A 23,591-nucleotide genomic window follows, 5' to 3' on the forward strand; every position below is an offset into this window, starting at 1 on the left:
TTTCAAATTTATTTCAACTCTGTTAGTTCTAGGCAAGTCTCCTCTGTTCAGTATTGAGGAGCACTCTGACGGGTTCCCCGACTTAGTCTTCCAAAGGCTGAAAGAATTAGAAGTCCGAGGACTGCTGCTTGCTGGAAATGGCAAGAGGCCAGAAATGCGATGAGAACTTACAAACATTCCGAGAAAGAACTGCACAGTTTTAGAATTAGCAATAACTCCAACTCTAGCACAGAAGGATGTTTAAAGAGACCTGGTTTCAGTAAGTACAAAAATGGAGCAGCTGAACATGGGCAGTACCCAGTTTACCTGAAAAACAGCAGTTGGAAGCTGGAATACCACAAACAGAGGCTCAACTGTACACCGGACAAAGTAGCACAACTGCACCAATCAGCATGAACTACAGTCCATAAAACACTGATTTTGATTCTTAACAGTTGCATGTATGCACATCACTTCCCCCCCACACACACACACACACTCCAACTCTTAAACAAACTACTGTGGTTTGGCAAACAGTCAGATTAAGCAGAAGTCGAGCAGAGAATGTTCTCAGTATGTAGCAATCTTTCCAGGTCACAGATCATAAAAATCCTTGTATTTTCTAGGATCAAAGAAGTTAGAGACATAAAAGATCTATTAGAACCTTAAGCCCATCACCCAGCCAAATCAGGTTATCCAGAAAAGATGCAACAGATGTTAAAAATAATACTGCGAGAACAGCAGAGTACAATTTTCTTGGAAAAAGATGCCAAATCAAGTCATATCTGAGAACTAGGTCTGAAAGGGGTTTTTTTGTTTGTTTGTTTGTTTTTTGGTTTTTTTTGTTGTTGTTGTTTTGTTTTTTGTTTTGAGGCAGAGGGATAAACAAACACATTTCCATAAGGCAGTTGTAAGACTCTAACCTATCTCTAATGACATGGCTCACCATGAAACCCCTGTAACAGCATCTCCTCTTTCTCATTCTCAATTGCCAATTTCCATCTCCAGAAAAACTACCTTCACTGCACAGTTCAGCAAGAAAATTACTTTGGAGCTCTGGTGCTGAAAATACATCAAAGCACACTCTCTAAATTCTCAACCAAGGAAAAAAGAAAAAAAAATAAAGGATGAAAAGAAAAGACACAGTTTAGCTCCTACTGGCTACAATAACAATAATGATAATAATCTACAGCTCACAGGAGGTTCATCTACTCTCCATGCCAAGGCAATTCATTCTGTTCACAACCAAGTATAATTATTGTTCCTGTGACTGAAAAATTTGTTTTTCATTAGCAGTAAGAATCATAAAATCTCTTTCAGTCTCAAATTCTTATTTATTAAAATGAAAGCATTTGTTCTTTCACAGTTCAAGTTAGGTCTGTTGTCTCTGTGCAGAGGGTCAATAATCCAGTCGTTCAAAAAATAGTCACAAAAGACGCATTAACATAAGCTGTGCATTAAGACATAATTATTCATATGTCAGACAGTAATGGCTCTGTGCTGTGCATGGTATCAACTCAGAGATACTTTAGGAGGAAAATGAAACACTTTTGGAGGATTTCTACTCTGTCCAAGGACAATTAGCAAACCCTAATGCTGTAACAAGAGAACAACAAGGATCAACAGTGTTCAGATGACTACTTCATCCCAGAGTCTCCATAGCAAGACCTGTTCCTGAAGTTTGTGGTCATCACAGAATGCTTCCCCTTACTAAGCACAATCTGTGCCTAATACTTCCACAACCCTTAGATTAATGAAATACCAGTAAACAATTTCAAGATGTATTATCCTGCACTACCAACCCTTCCAGCTTGGGATACCCAATAAAATTGACAGCTTTGCCTGCAACTAAACATTACATCCTAAGTAGAGGGAGCATCCATCCCTTGACCCTCAGATACTGAGGGAAAATATTCCTATTCAAGCAGGTAGCACCACAATACCTGAACAGGAGGCAATAACTTGAGGATACCTTATGCTCCTGCTGAACTGCATCATTTTTATTTTAGCTACGAACAGCTCACAGCAAGATTGAATAATTTAAAAAGTTATATGGGCCATTGCCAAATTCAATCTGATCCCAGTTTAGAAGCTCTTGAAAAACCTGAAATCACGAGTGTCCTCAACTTGACCGAGCTTCAAGGGGGATATTTCTTTTAAAGAAAAAGTAAACACTGCCTGGGCTGTGCAGAACGAGAAAAATAACTCACTTGGGATCGAGAGCAGGAAGGCGAAGATGGATATAAACTGAAGTGATAGCCGGTCCCTCACTGCGCCTTCTCCCACCCGTGGGAAGCGTAAAAATTCAGCAACCCCGAAAGGGGCCGCGAAGCCGCGTTTCTGTGGCCACTTTCTTGACAGAGACAGGCCAAGGTGACGAGCGACGCCGCGAGCCGACCGTTGGGGTTCGAACCGCCGCGGTTCGAACGGCCGCCGCGAGCCGACCGTTGGGGTTCGAACCGCCGCGGTTCGAACGGCCGCCGCCACGGCCGTCGCGCGGCCCCCGGCCGGCCCCCCCACGAGGGCCCCCTCCCGCGCGACCCCCGACGCTCCGTTCCCGCAGGAGAGGGGGTGCCGCGGTTCTCTCCCCGTCCCTTACAGCGTGAGGTTCCCGGAGCCGCGCAGCCCGAGACGTCCCCCGCGCACCGCAGCCAGCCGCTCCCCACCGACGGCGGCGGAAAGGTCTGTCCGCTGCGGTCACAGAGCTTTGGTCACTACTGTTCCAGTCACAGCACCCACTCGTCTCTTAAAGCGGCCCAGGAGCCGCGGCGGGCGCTTCTCGCCTGGGGCAGAGGGAGCGGAGCGGCGGGCGCGCTGCCCGTGGCGTACCCCGACTCGGTCCCGCAGCCCTGCCCGTCGCGGTCCCCTCGCCAGGCAGCGCTCCCTGGCGCCGCGCTGCAGCCACCAGTTGCGCTTCCCACCTTGGACGACTTCAGTACCTCAGCCAGGACGGGAGAGGAAGTCTCGTAGCCGAAAAAGCCCCTTTCCTGAAGCAACAAGTATCCGCTCGCCCGCCTAGCAACGAGGAGGAGGAGCAGGAGCGGATGTCGCTCTCGCCGGTGCCGCCGCCGCTCTGCGCTCCGGGCGACCCAGCTGCCACTCAGCGCGGCACACGCGAAACGCGAAAACAAACCCGCCCTGAACGCGCACATTCTTGAGCCGCCCGCGACGCCGTACATCGGCCGATACCACCCCAGCGCGCTGCGCTGGCTAGAGGGGTGCGCGAGCCTCCCCCTCCCGGCCCGCCCACAGAGTCCTTCCGCCCGGCGGCGCAGCTCATCCCCCCGGCTCGGCCGCAGTGGTAGCGCCCGGCGGCGGTTACAGGAGCGCGGCGGAGCGGTTACGGTAGGAGCTGCTTTGTGGGGCCGGTGAGAGCGCGCCCGGGCCCTCGGCGCGGCTGGCGTCCTCTGCACGGTCGCGCTTGCGGGCGAGCTACGGCTGGCCTTTCCCTGGGGAGGCCCGGCCCCGCCGCCACCTCTAGCACGCCCAGGGGTGCTCGGTGCTGCCCGTCTTGACCCTCCCGTTGTGGCCTAAAACAGGCACCGAAGTATCCGAGCCGCCGTGTCGCGGCGCTGTAACTCAGCGCCCCCGCGTTTGGCTGCGCTTCTTGCGGTACTGTTGTGTAGTTTGCGGAGCCGCTCTCTGAGATTTATACAGGCCTGAGTTTCTTTCCTTAAATTTACGTAGGCGGGTGTGATATGTAGTCATTTTGCAGAAGTATTATATTGCACTTTTGTATCTGTATGTGTTACAGTTACTGTGTAAAAATGATCATCCCGGTCAGATGTTTCACATGTGGCAAAATAGTTGGAAACAAATGGGAAGCCTATCTTGGCCTTCTGCAAGCAGAGTATACAGAAGGGTGGGTATTATTCCTGTATTTCCTTAACTCTCATTTTAGATGAAGTAGCACAATGCCTTAAGAATGTAAGAGCAGCATCAGGGTATAATGAAACAGCTGTAAAAAACCTAAAAAATTTAAATATATTCTGATGATAACTGTTTTAACTTCAAAGCTCTGGTTAAATAAAGAGCTAAGGAAGTGTTCATTTATCTGTTGAATCTTTCTGGGTGGCAGTGTGGAAATTGTCAGGTCACATCCTTGAAACTCGAACAGTTTCACATCTCTAACTTTGTATAGAAGAGGAAGAAGAAAGTACATTCAACTTTTGCACTTGTGTGTTGTGTTTGTGCCCCCTCCCCCTTTTTTTAAGGGAAAGGAAGTTACAAGTAGAAGAAATAACTGATCTTGGAAGCAGTGTACCCACTTTTTATATTTCCTTACAAGCATTTCATACTTACTGTTTAATTTTGCTAATTTTATTTCCATAATCCTAGTTTGGAGATGGGGAGGGGAGCAGTTTAACTGTGCTAAATACCTAACTGATAACCATAACAGTTTTATTTTAAGAAGTATACATGTCCTTTGCATGACCAGATTTGTCTTTTAATAGTTCATAGGGAGTCTAGCTATGGTGGGACTACTTTTAAAAAGTCTGTGGAAGGTAACTCTGTGAAACGTTTACATTATCATCAAGTTTAAGTATGGAGGGGGAAAAAAAACCTAACCTTTACAGATCATAAGAATGGAAAACACCATCTGAAGGAGCTTCCTGAAGTCATGATGAAACACTTCAGTGGAATGTTGCCTCATGTTTTCCTTTGCTGGTTCACAGTAAGGATAACTTATTAAAACAGCATTTGCTTTTTTATTCAGATAGTTAGGGTTACTAATAGGTTTTAAAATGGACTTCTGTTTATGAACTGTCAGAATAAGCAATACAGATTTTGCTAATCCTTCTCCAAAGTAAATCTGAACAGTTTTTTATGGTTAGGACCATCTCTTTTCAAATGCTAAACAGTGGAGCAGAGAATAGACAGAGAGGGAATGCTTTGTTTTCTAAGCCTTTTTTAAACGTGTGGGAAGTTATTTCTGTGCTTTCCACTGCTTCAGGTAGAATTTCTGGGGAAGAGATGTCACATCCCATCCTGTCTCCCCCTACCTTTTATGAGTTTCATTAAACAAATGATCTGTGAGAATCATTCATTATCCCTCTTGCATCTCACCACTTTAGTGAGAGGCCTTTTTGGAAGTGTATTTAAATCTCAGAATTTGTTAAATGTAGCAGAGCAGAATACTGCAACTGTTAAATGAAAGGTATCAAGAAAGATTCTGCACCAGGTTTGTCTTTCATGTATGGAGTTAAAAAGCATAACATATGAGTAGCTGCAAATAAATTTCAGCATTACTGAGAAATGATCATAGCTATTCTGGTGGCATTTAGGATTTATTTATCGAATATTACATTATAATTCTTTTGCCTTTAGTATTCTTTCACATTTGTATAGGACAAAGATGTACATTATTATTGATAAATACTTAGGTGGAAAACAATTGCTATGGTCGTTGTAATTCTGGGGTGACTATTCAGGTTATTATTACAAGATCAGAAGTTGAGTTAATGGCTATTGAGCAATTAAAATGACTACTGATAACTTGAGAAGCAGATGGATACAATGGAAGAAATCAAACCTGTCTAAACAATTTATGGTTTAAAAAAGAAAAATCTTCTGTTCCTTAAACTGATCTTTTCCAAGTCTATGGAAGCTAGAGGAGACTGAAAACAACTGCAGTGTTGATACTGTTTTAGGTGAAACATTGTAATACATATGACTTCTAAAGTTGTAGTCATTATTAGTATTCTGTTTCTGTAATAAGCACACTTGAAAGTTCAGAACTTTATAAATAACTCTTAAATCTTACATATTAATAGGAATCAGATATTTTTGTTCAACTGTTTCAGCAATATCATGTAATGTTATTCATAAACTTTTTTTCTAGTGTACAGGAGCCTTTTTATACATTTAAGTAAACTTTGCAAATGCTAGTTCTAAAATGAAAAGGCTGCTATATTCCAGCACTTCAAGATACTGAGCACATTGCACACAAACCTTAGGAGCAGTCCTGTCTTGATGGTAAAAGACTAACTGACAGCATCACAGAAGCTGCCAGTTTACTGCATGTGTTTAGGCTGTACCATCTGAAGCCAAACAACCTTTTACCATGGTCCTGCTTGTACACAGTTTTCTTTTCAGTCATTAGCAGTTATGAAGAGTTGCTATCAGCTTCTTCCTAAAGGAGGATTACAGTCTCACAAAACTTTTTTATCAAATGCTAGATTGTTGCACTGCATAATATAAATCTAAAGATTTGAATTTATTTCCATTTCATAAATGTCAAATTTTGAATGAGTGTCAGACTGGCTTTATAGTTAGTAGGTTGGTGCTAAAGAGTGTAAATGCTGTCACCAGTATGTAAGAGGTCTAGTGCTTTGATGAGAAGCTCATACTACTTGCTACCATAAAAATTGCAAGAGGTGTACCTAACACAGACAATTATGGACTGTACAGGGTTTTAAGAGAAGAAATGACTTTACATTTTTCAGAACTGTATTCCTGTTAAGTACACTCACACCTCTTGATTGCTTAGATTTTTAACCAGATCAACTCCTCTCTTTTTAAAAAATTCATGCTTGAGGAGGAAGACTGAGTTACTGTAATAAAGTAATTGGAGTTTAAAATGTACCATTTTTAAGGTTTTTCAACTATGAAGACCAGAAATTTATTTCCAAAACCAAAATATTTGTATCTCACTTAATCTTGCTACTCCATGACAAACTTATGCCCATGTGAGCGTGCTAGTTCAGAAGAGGCAATTCTTAAGACCTAGTTTATTACCGTTCCATTCCAATGGGAATCATGCAGACTTACCTCTGAAGGTTTGGTAGTTGTTGCTCACACAACATTTAACAGAGGATGAGCGCTTCTGCAGGCTGGAAGAAGAGGCAAACACTCTGTCAATGACAGTAATGAATAAGAACATTAGCAACTCATGCTAAATTTTCCAGTTGCTTGGTTTAAATTGCGAACAAGCTTTCCTCTATGACTAAGCTCAAAGTAATCAGTATGTTTTAAGAATACTTAAAAATGCTTCTGACTTTTTTCCCCCCTACCCCTCTCGTCTTTGTTAATAGAGATGCTCTGGATGCCCTTGGTTTGAAGAGATACTGCTGTCGCAGAATGCTCCTAGCCCATGTGGATCTGATTGAGAAGCTTTTGAATTATGCTCCTTTGGAGAAATGAGATGAAAAAGATGTATTGCAAGATGTGCAGATCATATCCCTAATACTAAGCTTGAAATTGGACTTCAGGGGTTAAAGGATGCAAGCCTTTAAATGTACTGCAACCATTCAGAGTTTTTTATTTTCTGAACAAAACACTGCCTCCATCCACTAACTTCTTTCAGAGAAACCAATGAAATATGAAGCCCATTTAATCAAGAATTGGAGATTAAGTTAATGTTTAGATGCTTCTGCTGGCAAAAGTAAAGCTTTATTTTATAAAATATAGTAAACTTGTGTATGAAAAATGCTAAAATAAAGGAGGTCTTTCTCTGTAGTCTCCCTACAGTTGCTGGGTGGAGTTAAATGTGTGCTTGGATCTTGGCATTTCCTTCTCCCTGTTTCTTTGAGGTCAGAAGTGTTATTTACTGATAAATTCTTTCTCTGTTTCACAACAGGTAGGAAGGATGGGTTAGAAAAATGGGACTGAAGTTCTGAGCTGCAGCAATAGGGAAAGGGGTAAGCTAGGTTGGTAAGAGCAGACATGACTATTGAATAATTCTGGAGTTGGTAGAGTGCACTTTCCACTGAAGTTCAAGGCAATTTGTGGTCTCTACCCACAACTTCATTTTCATTAAAACACTATGGTTAGTCCATTACAAGAAAACAGTAAATCAGAGGGAGCAGTGCTCATGTGTCCGTGCCTGCACTTAAGTAAAACTTATGAGAATTTATGCAGGCATACAGTGAGCATGATCAGTCTTGATCCTGCCAAGTGCTCTGTGCTGCTCCTTAGCTGGTACAGCTGCAAGCTTTTGACCTGTTTGTCGTTTCATTAGCTTCACTTTGTGCTGTGCTGTGCATGTAGCGCAGGAGTGCCTGGCTAAGCCACATGCTCCCTGGCCCCCACAGGTTCTGCTGGGCTTAAATGCGGAGAGGCCACCTGTGCACATGCTGAGAGATGGTGCTGATGCTGCCAACAACCCTCTTATCTGCCTCGCATCTGCCTCCTTCTTGCAGAGATTTGAACCAGAATCACAGAATGGTTGAGGGTGGAAGGGACCTCTGGAGATCATCTAGTCCAATCCACCTGCTCAAGCAAGGTCCCCTAGAGCATGTGGACAGGATGGCATCCAGGCAAGTTTTGAATATCTCCAGGGAAGGAGACCTCTGTGGGCAACCTGTTCCAGTGCTCTGTCACTCTCACAGTAAAGAAGTTCTTCATATTCAGGTGGGAATTTCCTGTGGTTCAGTTTGTGCCTGTTGCCTCATGTCCTGTCACTTAGCATCACTGAAAAGAGCACATTGCAGGCTCATGGTCAGGTCCCTTCTGATGTCAGCTAGCCTGGCCCCTGTTTCATGCCATTACCTGACATCTAGAAAACACCTCACTCCCATTGTAAAACTTTGTGTGCGCACATGCAGACACACTCACCTTCCCCTAGCATAGAGGAGGGCAATCCATACATCTGTGCCATCAGGATTTTATTTAAATGCAAATTTAGTTTGTATGCAAATGAAGGACAAATCATAGCTATAGCAGCCTAATAAAAGTAGTCTGGAACAGATGATAATCCCTTAACTTGGAGCCTGTTATTTGGTACAGTCAAGCTCTTGGCACCTGCATTTCAGCTACTAGACTGAAAGTATTTTTGTAGATTCTTTTATGTATTTGATGAATCCCAAAGAAGCTGAGTTGAACAAAGGTGATTTTCCAGAGCTGCTGATTAGCTAATGTTGCTACTGAGTCAAACTTTACGCACAAACCTTAAAACTACATTGTCTCAAAAAAAAAAAAAAAAAAAAAGTTGCAGAAAAGCTTGCCTTTAGCTATCACTCCGCAAATCTTTACACTTGAACTTGCTTTTCAATTTACTATAGTGAGATAGTAGATCAGTGAAGAACTGCTGAATATGGGAAAACTTAAGACATTTTAAGCCCATATGCTGTATCCTAATGCGAAAAGAATTAAGCAATTAATTCTAGCATTTTTTTCATAGTTGGTTGGATAGCTTATGTTCTGCATGCCTTCCAGCTTATCTAGCTAAATGCATTGGGGTAGGTGGAGGGAAGCTTTATGTCTCTTCAAGGCTGTGTGTTAAAATGAATATTATGAAATACAGGATGACCTTTCTAAACCAAACTCCTTCAGGACACTTTTTCGTGTTACAGTGGAGTGTTACATGAAGATACGTGCTAACTTGTTCAGAGAAAGCTCAAATGCTGGGAAGAGGCTACGTGCATTTGTTCAGTGGGCTGTGCTGAGAAAGTGCGATAGCCCCGGCTGTTACCCCTGGCTGAGGTAGCCATGACCTATGCTGCGCAGATAGCAGTCTTGCATCAGTGCCAATGGTTTGGATTAGAGGAACTGCTGGTACTTCATCTCTAGCTATAAAAGCAAAATTTGCTTTTACAAAATCTGCAAATCCGTTTGCCACTTTAGAATATTACATTCCTTTTCAAAGCAGATGCCAACACAAGTTTAAGTTTTCTGACAAGAAAAGCTGTTGCTCTTAAATACTGTAGTGAAGATGCAATTTGTAAAAACAAAGCAGGCCTCATGCAGAATTTCAGAGAAAATGTTGCTCTGATTCCTGTTTCTCAGGCAGAAAGCGCAGTGGAAGCCAGTGAAACTCAGCCTGGTATCGCTCCATCAGACAGCTATTACAAGAGCAGCAAACAAGAAAGAGGAGCCACACTAAGTCACAGCAAACATGAAAATTGCTCCCTGCAGCACATCAACCAGCCTGTCTGCATCATGACTTTTCCTCAAGAGTTTGCAAATGTAAGATCAGGGAGAAAAAAGGCCATTTTTGTAATGTAGTTGAACAAACAGTTTATCATGAATAATTATGGCCTTCATGTGAAAGACTGCCTGAAGACTTTTCTCCTTAGAAGAGTTAAAAGCAGAACCAGAGTTTAAATCCTGTTCTAAAAAAGTCAGTGGATTTTTCAATGGCTTTCTAGAAATCCCAGATTTTATCCTTGCTCTGTGGTAACAATGAGAGCTCTGAAAGTAATTCCCTTTCTGCTGCCATTTCTCCTGTGCTTGCTTCTGCAGCTGTTAACAACATAAGCGTGTTGGATCTGCTTTTAGAAGAACTTTTCTCCGTAGCATAATTAACAAATAGGCAGAAGCAGCAAAACAAGAAGTCATGCTTCTGAATATGCAGCCTTTAATTAAATGCAGAAATCTATCAACTGGAAAAAAATACTGAAATACCAAAGATTCCACTGCTGCTCTGTAGTCAATTTTTTGCTTTATATTTTTGAAATGTTTCTAGTTGGTTTTGAAAGAATGTAGTAGGGATCACATTAATTAGGAATTGCAAAGAAAAAAAAAGTCAAAAATGCAACAAAAGAATTGCAGTAACCTGGATTACAATCTCCCTGAGGCAGAGGGGAACCCTCAGTCGGGATGTTTACATATTATTGTCATATAAAAATGAAACAGTGACTGAGAAGCATCTGATAGGAGAGGAGATCATTAAAGCACAGGAAAAATGTGTGGTTGTTGAATCCTAGTTCCTGCTTCTAACTGGAGCATCAACACCAAGTTATTTGCATGCTTGAAAAGCTTTTTGTATGTTGAAATCACAGTTAAAAAAAAAAAAAGTTTTGATCATAGTTCTGAGTCCATCAGCGGGAAGGAAATAAGTACTCCTCATGCTTATCCATAGTCAGTCTCAGGCCTTACATTTCAAAAGGAGTTTTGCTCTAAAAAGCAACCTCTGTGACAGTCTCATCACAGGGTGACACACTGAGAGGAAATATGCCCCTCAATGCCTTTTCCCCAAATGCAGTCCAGAATTTGATATTCAAGATGGAGTTTTTTTATATGCTTTTTGTCTATTTGACTAATAATAAAAAAGCTCTGAAAACTATAGCTACAACCATGGATAACCCCATAGCTTTTAATAATTTTCTGTAGGGATACCTGACTAGGCCTGTGACTAGAAATCTGCATTTTATCAATAGCAAACTATGAGGCTCTAGAATCCAAGCTACCTCTTCCCTGCAAATAGCTCTAGAGGAAGAGAAAAAAATAAACAAATAAACAATCGCCATCACCAGCAACCCCTGTTGTCAAAACAGTCTGTATGTCTCTAAAAGTTTAATCACAAGTAGTATCTAATCTCAAAACTGATCCTGGTATGAAAGTAGTATTTCTATTTAGTCCCTCCTCCAAAGAAACTCTGTGTACCCCCTAGTGCTTAGTTGGACTGGTATTTTCTTAATCCTGGAACTGCGCTGGTGAGACATCTCCAGAGCAACATTGGCCCTGCCCAGCGCTGGCTCTGACTGCCCAGATGATGAAGACGCCTTTTCTTTCTGCCTCAGTCTGTTTACATCGCAAGCTTGTCTCATGCCGTATGATTCTGTCATAATCCGTCACCGCTTCGCTTTCCTTTGATTTCTCCTATCCAGTGAGTGAACGTTTTTAATTGTCCCATATGAACAGCCCAATAGAGATATTTGAAAAGCAAGGAGGGGCACGTGGCTGAGAATTCAGCTTTAAAGCTCTGCACAGTTTGATGTGGCACCCGTTGAAGTCTGCGGGAATCTTTTCATTAACTTCAAGGTGACTTAAAATGGTCAGGCAGCATGCGGTGCCTTAGACCAGTCAAGTGTCCAGGATTAATTTGTCTTATTAAGTTCTGCTAAGAAAAGCTGTTTGAGGTGCTCAAGCCTTAGATGGTCAAAGAGCTTTCAGATCTTCCAGCAGACCTCAGCTTTATGCACCTCCGGCACATAAGACTTAAAAAAAAGTTAAGACACTATCTTTGGCTTCAGGGAGATTGTCTCCCAGCAGGCCACCCGGAAGGAGCTGCAGCGCAACAGGCTGCACGTCAGGCTGCAGCTTGGAAACAGCACAGTATTTCCATAGGAGTTGGGCTCATATCAACCCTCACCTTTTTCTCCTTAACAGTTCCCTCTGGAAATATACCCAGGATGTAGACCCAGGACTCTCAGCATTAGGTTTCCTGCCCCCATCTTATTTCTCCTTCTCCACAAACACACATCTTCTAGACTCATAGGTCATCCTACAAAACTGGCCCTGCAGAGTGCCAGCTTCCCCCGCCTCTCACTGAATGCGGCACACACCCTCATCCAGCCCCAGATCTGCACATCCCCGGCCTCGAAGACAGCCACAGGGCCGGCTGCTCCCCAAGGGCCCGTCCTGCCTGGCCAGGGACGGCCATGTACAAGGATCCCCAGCCTGGCCGTGGGATTTGCTTCCAGTAGGGTCAGCACCGTGAGCTGTTTGGCAATGTAAGCATCTCTGGCACAGGAGAAGGACGCAAGTGCTGACACAGAAGCCGTCAGTCACAGCCACGGGCCACACACCTTGTCTGGGACAGAACAGCACGGGCCCTGAACGATCAGAGCGCAGCCCCAGCCCCACGCTGCGGACATGCCGCCGCGGCGGAGCCGGCTCCCTGCTGCTGTAAAGGAATATGCATCGTCAGAGGTTTGGCTGGCGAGTCGGTGGCCTCCTCCCCGTGTAGCCAGGGTGAAGACAGGAGTCCCTGAACACTGCATGAGTTTCTTTTCTGATGTACCTGCTCTCCATGGGCTTTGGCAAATTACCATGTCTTGTAACTGCCAAGCCACAATATTCCTGCAGAAAAGTTCTTCATTTATCTATAACTCCCAAATATGAAGCAAGTGTTTTAATAAAATGGGTTCATTATTTTCCGCTTTCAGGAGCTGAACGAACAGTGATCAAAGAACAGAGTGACAAAAAGCTAAAAGCACGTATACTTCTGGGAGTACAAGACACAGGCAGTTAAAAGTAGACTTCAAAGAAAGCAGCAAAGAGTGTGGTCAAGACTTTCCATAGGCACTAATGACTTTGAATTAACCTCCCACCCATGGGCTCAATTTGGAGATAGAAAGGACTAATGCTGAATACCCACTCTGGAAGTCAGCTGCCCTTCTTTTAATAGCAGATCTAATTGAAGCACTCAAAGAAACAAAAAGAGCTACTTTATATATATATATATGTCAGTGCTTTAATGGACTCAGGTCAAGCATTAGAATAACTGTGCTCAGAACCCACCACTTGGTGCTGACACTTTTCTATGTGCCACTTCCCACATTTTCTATAAAGGAGCTCTTAGTTCACCGTCGTGTAATCTGTAAACTTTGAATTACCTTGGGGATTAACATAAATGTCCCTATCCTCACCAACACCTCTCCAGAGACCTGATCCAAGCACATGAGGTTTAATGGGAGTCTTTCCTCCGATGTCAGTGCGCTGTGGGTCCATTCGGTCGCATCCTCTCTTTGCTTTCCCCAAGCAGGTCACATTAGTCAGGGAAATGCCCCTTGTCCGTCCTTGCATGATGTAATCGCTCACGTCTCTTGTAGAAGAAAAATGCTTCACCTTGGGTGTATGGTTAGGGACAGACCCTAACAAGAACAGAGCAAACATCAGATTCATCACTGAGCTTGGCGAGTCCCACGTGCGTTGCCTCAGTTGCCTGCACCAAAGGTCTGCTGTAGCCCTTCAGAAACCAGCAGAGATGGGCAGCAACTGTCCACAGCAGTTTGCAAAGTGCAAGAAAGCAGTTAAGGCCCCATTATCTGCAGCTATTTACCCAAAGCTGCTGACAAGTGGTTTTTACCAAGGTCTGTCTGTGGTCAAAGTATGTTCCCTTTTGGACAGGACTGGCAGAGGGAAGGAAGAAAATGTCCAGACAAATGCTAATCAGAGCAATACCAGCTACTTGCAGTTCAGGCCTGCACTGATGAAATAGGATTTGTTCCTACCAATATTGATTAGCTGTCACATATCAGCTAGGAGAGCTCTGTCCAATTGTTTACCAATATAGTGATGTTTTGCAGTATAGAGAAGCCCGCAAGCCTCCTATTTCCAAAGAAAGTGGAAGTTTGGAACTTTTATAATTGAGTTCATAAATTTATACGCAGTAATGGAATAACTAATGTCTGGGCTGGAAGTATAACAAAGGTTTTGCTTAAATTCACCCTTAAAATTTAAAAACAAAGAAACAAAATTAGTGCTGCTCTGAGCTGTAGGCCTTTCCTAGTAATGAGCTGTGCAGCCGAAACAATTATTAACTTTACTTTTTTTTAAAGACGCAATAGCAATTTGACTAGGAGGTCTTCCTTCAGGAATGATCTAGTAAATGAAAGCATTAAGTTAATAATGGCTTGAGTGCTTCGGATCATTACAGAGAAGGCCTACAGCTCCACACTTCACTAACTTGTTTTATTATTATTATTATTATTATTATTGCTGAAGTGGCTCAAAGAAAACCCCCTTTGGATCCACTCAGCATTAAATGCAGCCTAGACAAATGGCTGTTCTTGTCCGTTAAGCAACATTTTAAAAAGGCAAAAAGTAATAATTGAATTCCACTGATGAATAATTGCTTGTAATAAATAAAGAGAAATGGATGCCGTTGGCCTAAACAACTTTGGTTACAGCCACCTGAACTGCTGTTGAATAAAGTGGGCATCACATGCTGCAAGAAAGCGATGAGCAGCAAGATGGAGAAATTACCCATTTCAGTCACAGCAGGAGACATTTCAAGACATGGCTCTTGGTGGCTGGAGCAAAAGCCAGAGCAGCAAGTGACTACTGAGCTCAGCTGTGCTGAGCGGCGAGGAAAAGGAGCTCAGCCCGCCCTACAGCCACCAACTGCACCGAGCACAGCCCTTGTCTTAACCAGAGATGGCCAAGCCAGATCCAGGCTTAGGGCTGCTAATCCGGAGTGAGGCTGGGACCTCTCCCAGGACCTTGGTGGCCACTGCAGCCCCTGTGCAGGCCCTTCTAGGGCTCCTCCTTCTACTGGGGGCATTTAATAAGTTATCTTCATCTTTCTTGCCTCCCAGCACCCTCCCCCACGTTTTCCCGTCTTGAAGCATCTGAAACTTACTCAAAACTCTGAATGTAATAAGCTAAATGAAACCAGATAGTGCCTCATGCCTTAGTTCTCTGTGGATTTACTTCCAAGGGGCTCTACTGACAGAAGTGGCAAAGTCATATTGCATGTGAGGTCACTCCAATATCAAGAACTTAAGCTAGTTATTTCTTTCTTCTATATTTTAAAAGCTACAATATTCAGGTAGCTCAGGGTAAAACAACCTCTGGATTTTGTCTACACATAAATCTATCACAACAGCTTGGGAGAAAACAGTAAATAAGGTATTGAAAGTGGAGCAGAAGAGGCTAGAAGAATACTATGTTCTTTTCTGGATATGCTATTCACAACTGTAGCCAGATACTAGGCTGTGATATTAGTAGGTGGTATTGATTTGTTCATAATCCAGAAAAATGCCCTTGTAATGAAGTCTGCTGTGCCTTAATGATTTCATATTGAAAGATGTTAGGTGTCTTGTTCATAACAGAGTAACAGCAATTCCAAAAATAGCAAGCCTCATAATAAAATGTTATTGAGGAGCCTGAATTTCAATATAAAAGGGACTCTGCTGTACTCAAGGGCTTACTAGATACAAATATATACTTTAAAAAGTTGTATTAAAGTCATCTAAAGTGACCAAGTTATAGAGGCAAGGAGAGATGCTGCTACTGGAAGAAGCTGAGCCCTCAGTCCCTAGGAAACTTTTAGACAGATGCAATATAGCTTGGATTTAATCCCACCAAATGAGTGGGACCAGATGCCTAGAAAGTGCCGAGCTGCTCCTGAGCGCTGCTCTCCAGGGCAGGAGCAAGCAGCCCACAGCGCTCATCTGAAATAAGACAAGGAGGCACAGTGCACGAAGGGAGCAGAGGGATGTGGAGCGAGAGACAACTCACGTGTGCAGGCTGGCGGGAGAGAGGAGTCCAATGGCTGCTCATACAGGCGAAGAAGCCAGCAGCCACTCCAGGGCCCAGGGCCACCACGAAGAGCTAAGCTTTTATGAGTGACCACCACAGTCAGGCAGTAGAAGGTCTAAGGATTAATTTATTTTGAATTTGTTTGCAGATCTTTCCTCAGCCTTAACTTGTCAGCTCAGAAGACAGCAGCTTTTAATTAAGCCTACTGAGTGGATTCCCACAACCTCTTGTAAAACAAGCAGATGACAGCATAGACCTCAGATGTGGGGCTATCAGTGTGGGCAGTAGCCTGCAGACTGTGGCGGACGCAGAAGGAGGAGAACTGATAATTGCCATTCTCCTATGGACTACAGAGTCAGGAGGAACCAAAGGGCAAAAAGTACATTTGAGATGTGACTGAGTATCAAGATGTGCCGTCATCAGTGGGTGTTAATCACAGGATGTGTGTGTGTACATGTAAAATCAACCGGCCAGCATGTATGGCAAGAAAGAGAGCATGTTCTCAATTTTAAGGGGGTTGAGTGACCTCTCAAAAAGAAGGAGTGGACAATTTGAGGGGGCTCAGATCAAAACCCAGAGGTGTCTGTACTTTACTTCATACCTGGTCTTGTGTAGGGCCTTCTGGCTTAGGAGAGATCAAAGATCTGGAGAATGCAGCCCATCTCCATACTCAACTCTTGAGAGGCAGACCTGTGTGGACGGCAGGGTCGAGAGTCTCTTTGGACACAGGTCGGAGCCTAAGAGCACATCCCCCTTGACTTGACTGGAGACAGGAGGTGGAGAACACAGTGCCCTGAGAAGCTCATCCCCAACATCTGAAGCCCCACTGCACTTTGGCTCTTCAAGAAGCCCCTGCTAACAGGGCAGCTACTGCAGGAGTTAAAGGCGGATGCCTCAAGAGCAAAGATCTCTGTTGCTGCTGCAGCTGAAAGGCAAGCTCTAAAGCTGCAGGCTGTCTACACCACAAACCAGCACAGAAAACGTGGAAGCAGCAAACAGATGAACACCAACCAGCAGATTGTACCTCAGTGAGGTGACACAACGCAGGACAGACCTGCACCAGCAGAGCCTCCAACCAAGTCCAGGCAGCTCCTGCACGTGCTGCCACAGGAAGGCTTGCCAGCCTAGGAATAGAGGCACGGGGCCCTTGCAAAAGGCACAAAATTCACCTGTCTGTCCTAAAGGGACTTCTAGCTCAGTCACTTCTTCAAGGCATTTCAGAAAACAGGATCTACTATTGTCAGCAGGATCATACAGCAGAGCAACAGGGGCTGGCACTCTGGGCAATAAGGGGAGGGAAAAGGTACATCATCTTCTCAGCACTGTTCTTGTCCTGGCAAATGAAACAGATAAAGCTGGGACACAGATACATGGAAGTTGGTGCCTGCAGGCAACTTGCTTAATAAACTTGCTTTAGGAAGAGGTGCGATTCCATTTACTCTTTCTTAATCCACTTTCTCCAGACCTTTCCCATCTGTTTTTCCAAAGAGTATCTGAAAAAGCAGCTTCATCCTTTTCTAGTTGCTTGATCAGAAGAGCAAGCACACGTAGGTCTGACACTTACAAGCGAGGGTAGTGGCCCACACAAAATCACTTTCTTCGCTCATCCTTATAGGTCATAATCAAGTATCCATTGCAGTATTTTAACCTTTCCTCCTCTTTTTCACATGCCCTGTGCTATCTGGCTGTGCCCACCTGCCTCAGATGAAGGCCCCCGAAGCTGCGGTCATCCATTTGTCAATGCTGCCGCAAGCAAGCGCACTCCGAGCCTGGCTGTTGGAGCAGAGGATCAATATGTCAGAACCTTACTAGAGAGCAACAGTGACCGACAAGTAAGTCTTGGGTTCATAAAGAAGAGATTGTGCCAGACAAATCCGATTTCCCCCTCTTACAAAACTGCAGGTTTAGCTGACAAAAGAAGACAGTGAATTTAATATAGCTAGATGCAGACAGACTTTAGGCAGCATCCCTCACAGTAAGGGAACAGAGTGGGATGAGGTTTCTTCTCATCAGAAAACATCAGAGATTTTCTCTTTATTAAGTGCTGCAGGAAGAATTATTCACATAAATAGACAAATGCGTAACAGAAAATTCAGGTGGACATTTCAGCACTGCAAAAAGTCGTCAGAGAGAAACAGCTACAGTCCTGTGAAATAACTGAAGCAAGAAGAAGCCTTTCTGTATTTTCTTCCCTTCCATGCCTGTAACACTTGCCCAAGAGGTGGGACATTTTTCTCAAACCCCGGGCAGATCTCTTGCTTCCCTCGCTCTGGCATCAGAGGGAAAGCCCACATGAGCACTTACCTGGATAACAGTTGAATCACCCCACTGCAGGGGGACAACGCATTCTCCTCGAACCTTTCCCGCTGAAGCTCAGCTCTCACAGGTGGCTTGTAGCAGGTCCCTTGTCCCTTCTGACTGTCTTTTCCCTGTGTTAATCTCTTCCTACAATCAACTGTTATCTTCTTCCTCCACCATATTCCTTTCAAAACAGAAGCAGGGCACCCACTGATTTTCACTATCCCATATATTCATCCTTTTTAGCCTCCTCCCAGACTAAGCCCAGATCTTCTCAACAGCTTAGAATAAGCTCTCTGAAAGCAAAGGCATCCTTCCAAGAGAAACTTGTTGTGGTGGAGCCTTGAAAACAAGATAATGACCTGGATGTGTCACACCTGGCGCATTGCTCTCCAGAGCCTGTCTTCACACAGATGAAAAGGGAACTCTCGCCTTTCTCCTGGCTCCCCAGGAGGAAGTCTGTCTATCTTTAGATAAAGGGGAAGCAGTTCAGAAGAGTTCAGTTAGGCTGTAAACTGTTTGGCACAAGGACTGTATGTTGCTTTTTATGTAATAGTCCCACAAAAGCTGGGAAACTCAGCCTTAATTTTTTTTTTTTTTTTTTTTAGTTACACATGCTCTCATAGAAGAAAATCAATTCCGTGTCATCTTCTTCAGAAAAGCAACTTCTCCCCCATCCCTAAAATCTCTTTCTTCTCTGTCCTACTTCCCACTTCTCATTAATCTATTTCCAGTTAACCACAGAAACCCCCAGGATGGCACCCTGTGGTTCCCCTCTGATAGATAAAGAGTGCGTAGGACCCGATCTCCAGGTACAACTCTAAATCCTAAAGGAGTGAAAGAAGATTCCAGTGGTGTGTAGAGAATAATATTTATCTATTTTCATGCTCCAGAAACCTCTGCCTTTAATATCAGAATTGAGTTGACTTGAAGCTACAGCTTATGCAACAGAGCAAAAGTGGAAGAAATTGCTGAGACTAAATTAGAGGCAGCAGTTAGACATAAATTTGCATTTCCTATTGACAGTTTCAGAACAGAAAAGCCACCATAGTTCAGCAATTTCATGGGGTCATAACTACTTTGAAGCAGTATTTTTATTGTTATTTGCATTATAGCACCACTTAGGTGGTGATGCTGAGATCAGGGCTCCACGGAGCTCAGCACAGCTCATACGCATAGCGAAAGGAAGTTTTCAATCTAAGTGGACAAGAAAAAGGAAGTATGATTATCTCTACTTGTACAGAGGGAAAAAAAGAAACTGATAGAAATTAATGACCAGATTTGTTCTCAATGCTTAGCAGTGTCTAGAAGTGGGCTCACATTTTCAAAAGAGCTCAGTTTTCATTCAAGCACTCCAGGAAAAATCCATGCACTAAAAGTACTGCACACTCTTCAGCTCCCGTTAAGAACCAGGAGCAAGTGTTGGTAGCATTTGAATATCTGGTGTTTCACGCAATGGGTAGCTGAGCTCTGTGAAAAACCCAGGTGCAAGAGATATCCTCAAACCTCCAGGCAAGATGGGAAAACAATGCCAAATGTGGTTATTCCCAGTCAGCACCTTAAATATAGCTGCAGTTAACCACTACTAGGCTTGTGAAATACTGCCTTTTCTTTTTTTCTTTCCTTTTTTTTTTTTTTTTTTTAATCTAGTTACTTCCCAAAGGCTATGCTGGTTTTCTGCTGAGCAGGACACGGCACACACATAGATTGCACATTTGCTGGGACTGTTATTTTAATGGTCTCATCCAGTGCCATCATTAACCACAGGAAGTGAACTGTAAAATGCATTTAATAACATTTTTGTTTTGTTGTTGAAAAGCATATTCAATATGCATGCACCCTTCTTTGTGAGCCAATGTTTTAGGGCTCACTTTTCTTCTAATACGAGGCCCTTCTTGGGTTCAGGATTGTTCAGTCTGGGAATCTGGACAAACCTCTGAAGTGTTCCCTTTGAGCAATTTTGTCACAGCTGACAGACAAATCCCAAACAACTGAATAATTTATGAAATCATCAGTGTAGCAGGCAATATTAGGCAAAGGAAACAGCAGGCCAGTCTTGAACTGAATGCTATTAAAAACTTTCATTAAAGTCCTGGAAGGGAGAAGTGGGAGAGGGAGAAAAGAGGAAAAGGAAATAAATTACAATATCGATTGCATTTATGTATCAAGCCAGACTAGGAGGGACTGAAAAAGCAAGGAAGGATAAATGGGAATGAGCCTGGGATATCTTAGAAAGATGGGTGTCTTTAAGTAGGACAAGATTTAATTTGGATAAGTGCAAGGTTGTACCTGACAACGCGGAGGTGATGTTGCCCTCTCCGCCACCTCACATGGGTCGTGGTTTATTACTTGTGCTTCAGCAGTGCCCCGAGATCACGTTGTGCTTGGCCCTGGGCTGATGCGTAGCAGAAGAGAAAGAACAGAGAGGACCAACTATTATTTTGGTTGCGAGGGAGCTGAGCTGAGCAGAGATGAAGGGACTGAGCTGATGTCCTGCGGGAGTGTTGACAGCAGCTGAACTCACGACTCCCAAGCCTCAGACTGGTGCCTCAAGTTTTGGGCCATTATTTCTTATTCTTGGCACACTGCATCACAGGATAGGCAGCAATAAATCAAAGCCTCTAAAATAATGTGAGAAAACAACTATTCAATAAAGAGTGCTTGGGAGAGTTAAAAGAGAATTAAACATGCAGATCTCCAAGGAAAAGAAAGAGGCTTTATCAATACCTAAAATATGTGCTATGAGTACAGAGTGCTCCTGAGTGGTGCAGCTGGCTCTCAGCAGAGCCAGGACCTAGAGATAGCGCCCTACACCACAGGGTCCCAGTTCCCTGGCGTCCATTTTGCATCTAACTTTTGTATGAGCTTGGATGAAATACTTGCCTCAGTTTCCTTTTTTAAAAAATACAAGGAGCTTAAGCTTTTAGCATTGCTCTGCCTTCCCCGGAGGAAGAGGTGATGATAGCGTACTGATGCCATTACTCACCTCCAGCTGCCGGAGAGGGCCTATTAGGAAGGGTTATTTACAGCGAGTGGCAGGCAGGAGACAGGCAGTTAAACTTTAATGGGGCACCTCAAGGTTAACAGGAAAGCCTTTTTCTGTGGGATGCAACACAGAATTTGCCTTAGTCCCTAGTAATCCCTAGCTGGGGAGCCCAGAACGCCTTCAGAAGGGACTGGGCCGAGGCTGTGACGGCTGGCGTGCGGGGAGAGGCCCTCTCTGCCGGCTGATCTGTAGGAAGAGGGGACTAGCGTACAGGAACATCACTCCGCTGCCAAGTGAGAAGGGGGCAGTGACTCAGAAGGACCAAACATGTTTCTATGGTGACAGGTTTCTAGGGAAAGATGTTCAGGCACTTCTCAGCAAAGTAAGAAATATAAACCTAACCTGTCAAGGTTCCCGTGCTGCTGCAGCTCCTCAATTCCTCTCTCGCTGGGCTGCCTTTGCCCCGCAGGGAGGCCGCCTCAGTAGGAATGGGGGCGTATCGGGCTCTGCTGCAGGAATGAGGGAGGATTTGCTTCGCGTGAAAAGGAGGAGATCAGGCCTGCACACTGCTTCCCCTGCCTTCTCTCCTCTGTCCTGTGGCTGTAGCTGCGCCTCTGTGGGTAGCAAGAGGATGGTCATGTTGAAAGTAGCCTGCAGATCTCCTGCGGCTCTCCTGGGAACTGTGTGAGGTGTTTTGGAGTCTAGGTTTGCAGGGAACTCACTGTACATGGCATGGGTTCGTTCTGGGCCAAACTGGTCAGTGTTTGGACGAAAGACTCTTGGGCATTTTACTGCACATGAGGCTTGCTGGAGCCCTCATGCCCTGCTGAGTCTGCAGAGGAAATCCTGCCATGCAGCACGCTGGGCACCCGGTGCCTACGAGGAGCTAAAGGGGCAGTCAGGTTTCTTAGTTGTTTTTCTACCACTGTGAGCAACAACACAGATGAAGTTACCCACAGATCTGATTCCGTATGGTTACTCACAGGCCGGTCAAAGTTAGGAACCATCACGCCACAGATTATGTGCAGGGGTCAGTGTTTGTTTTGCATTAGCCTTTAACCACACAGAGGGAAATGGAGAACTTGGTGCAACCCCTACATTCCCCCTGGGATGCCCGAGGCAGGCGCTGGTGGGCCACGGCTGTTAAACCCACCCCTGGCACGCTAAGGGAACAGGGCTGGGGTCTGCTGTCCTGAGGTGGGGAAGCAGCAGCTTTGCCATTTCTGTGGGAATGTACCTGTGAGGGGCTCAGATCCTGCTGGGGCACTGGCCTCTCTCAGCTCTCTACTTCGGCAGGAATCGCTCTTCCCAAGTAATGGAGACCATTCACTGCTGGCAACACTTGGTGCTCAGCAGCTCTTTTTCTGCAACAGGGAGCAGTAATCAGAAAAGAGAAAGCTACTGACCTTAATGGCCTTGGTGTGTGCAGTATTCATTCTGCTAATACAGGCAGCAGTGGTAACAGAAGGAGCAGGCCTCCTTTACAGTGAATAAGAGGACTTAAAAACCCTTGTTCGCCTAATGAGCTGGTGTGGCTGAGTGATTCATTGAATATATTTGTTGGGCGCTAACATCCCTGCTGTTCATATGATTGTAGCTCATTTGAGAGCATCATGCTGCATCTCTCCAAGAAATTTTTCTTTTCTGAAGACACCACATAAATATCCTCCCTGTTGCCTACTCCTCAGCTAGCCAGGCAGTGCCACCAGCATAACTGTGACCTCTCTTCTGAGATGGCTTTGAAGCAGAGAAGTGACAGCAGGGCATGCTCTTCGCGCAGTAACACCTCTCCAGGGAGACAAAGCGCAGCGCAGCCAGCCGGCTGAATAGCTGCACTTGAATAGCAAGGGAGCAAGTCCAGGGCCCCCAGAGCAAAAACAGTCCCCCCCCCCTCCCCCAAGACTGCCTGTCATCCTGCTCCAATGCAACAGTGCAAAGAAGCTCTGCATCTGCAGGATGGGACATGCTGTGATGACTCCAAAAGCAGGATGCACAGCCAGACACCACGTGCACGAGGCTGTGCAGAAACACTACCTGTGACAACGGAGAGCTCCTAACTTCCTACACTGTCCAGGCAAACCAGCAGCTTTGAGAGCCCAGGTCTCACCAGAAAAGAGGCCAGGTAGGGCACAGCTCCCAGAGAAACATTAGCAAGTAGGCACCAGGGCTCTGAGCTGCAGGTCTACAGCTCAGGAGCAAGCCCATGACACCTCAGAGGAGCACTCTGAACTGCAAGGTCCTTCCTGAATCAAGGGCAGTTGAGCCAGGACTGTGTCCATTAAATCAACTTCATTCCGCTGTGAGAGTAGTAAGTGGAAAAAGGCACCAGGGAGGAAGGGGGAGCAGGTCTGGGGGTGCTGCAGCCTCTTAGTGACGAATGTGGTTCAGTTTCCGCTCT

At 44.6% G+C, this 23,591-nt stretch overlaps 1 protein-coding gene and 1 long non-coding RNA gene across 3 annotated transcripts; one reads left to right on the forward strand and one right to left on the reverse strand.

Annotated features, from left to right (window-relative positions):
• Positions 1–3,254: 3,254 nt before the first annotated feature.
• POLR2L (RNA polymerase II, I and III subunit L) lies at positions 3,255–7,448 on the forward strand. 2 transcript variants are annotated; one of them, XM_062578027.1, is made up of 3 exons: positions 3,255–3,324; positions 3,734–3,841; positions 7,014–7,448. In XM_062578027.1, the coding sequence occupies exons 2-3, from the start codon at positions 3,747–3,749 to the stop codon at positions 7,120–7,122; spliced, it is 204 nt and encodes a 67-aa protein (XP_062434011.1). In that variant the 5' UTR covers positions 3,255–3,324; positions 3,734–3,746; the 3' UTR covers positions 7,123–7,448. The 2 variants fall into 2 exon arrangements, with proteins under 2 accessions (XP_062434011.1, XP_062434012.1); XM_062578028.1 differs by having other exon boundaries at positions 3,287–3,347.
• Positions 7,449–19,933: 12,485 nt separating this feature from the next.
• Positions 19,934–23,023, reverse strand: LOC134141666 (uncharacterized). Its single transcript, XR_009958690.1, has 4 exons — positions 22,431–23,023; positions 21,596–21,807; positions 20,497–20,602; positions 19,934–20,299 (listed from the first exon to the last, which is right to left on the reverse strand). It is a non-coding gene; the product is annotated as an uncharacterized LOC134141666 (long non-coding RNA).
• Between the last annotated feature and the right edge of the window lie 568 nt (positions 23,024–23,591).

Source organism: Rhea pennata, chromosome 5, assembly GCF_028389875.1.
Source record: "Rhea pennata isolate bPtePen1 chromosome 5, bPtePen1.pri, whole genome shotgun sequence".
NCBI classification, from domain to species: domain Eukaryota; kingdom Metazoa; phylum Chordata; class Aves; order Rheiformes; family Rheidae; genus Rhea; species Rhea pennata.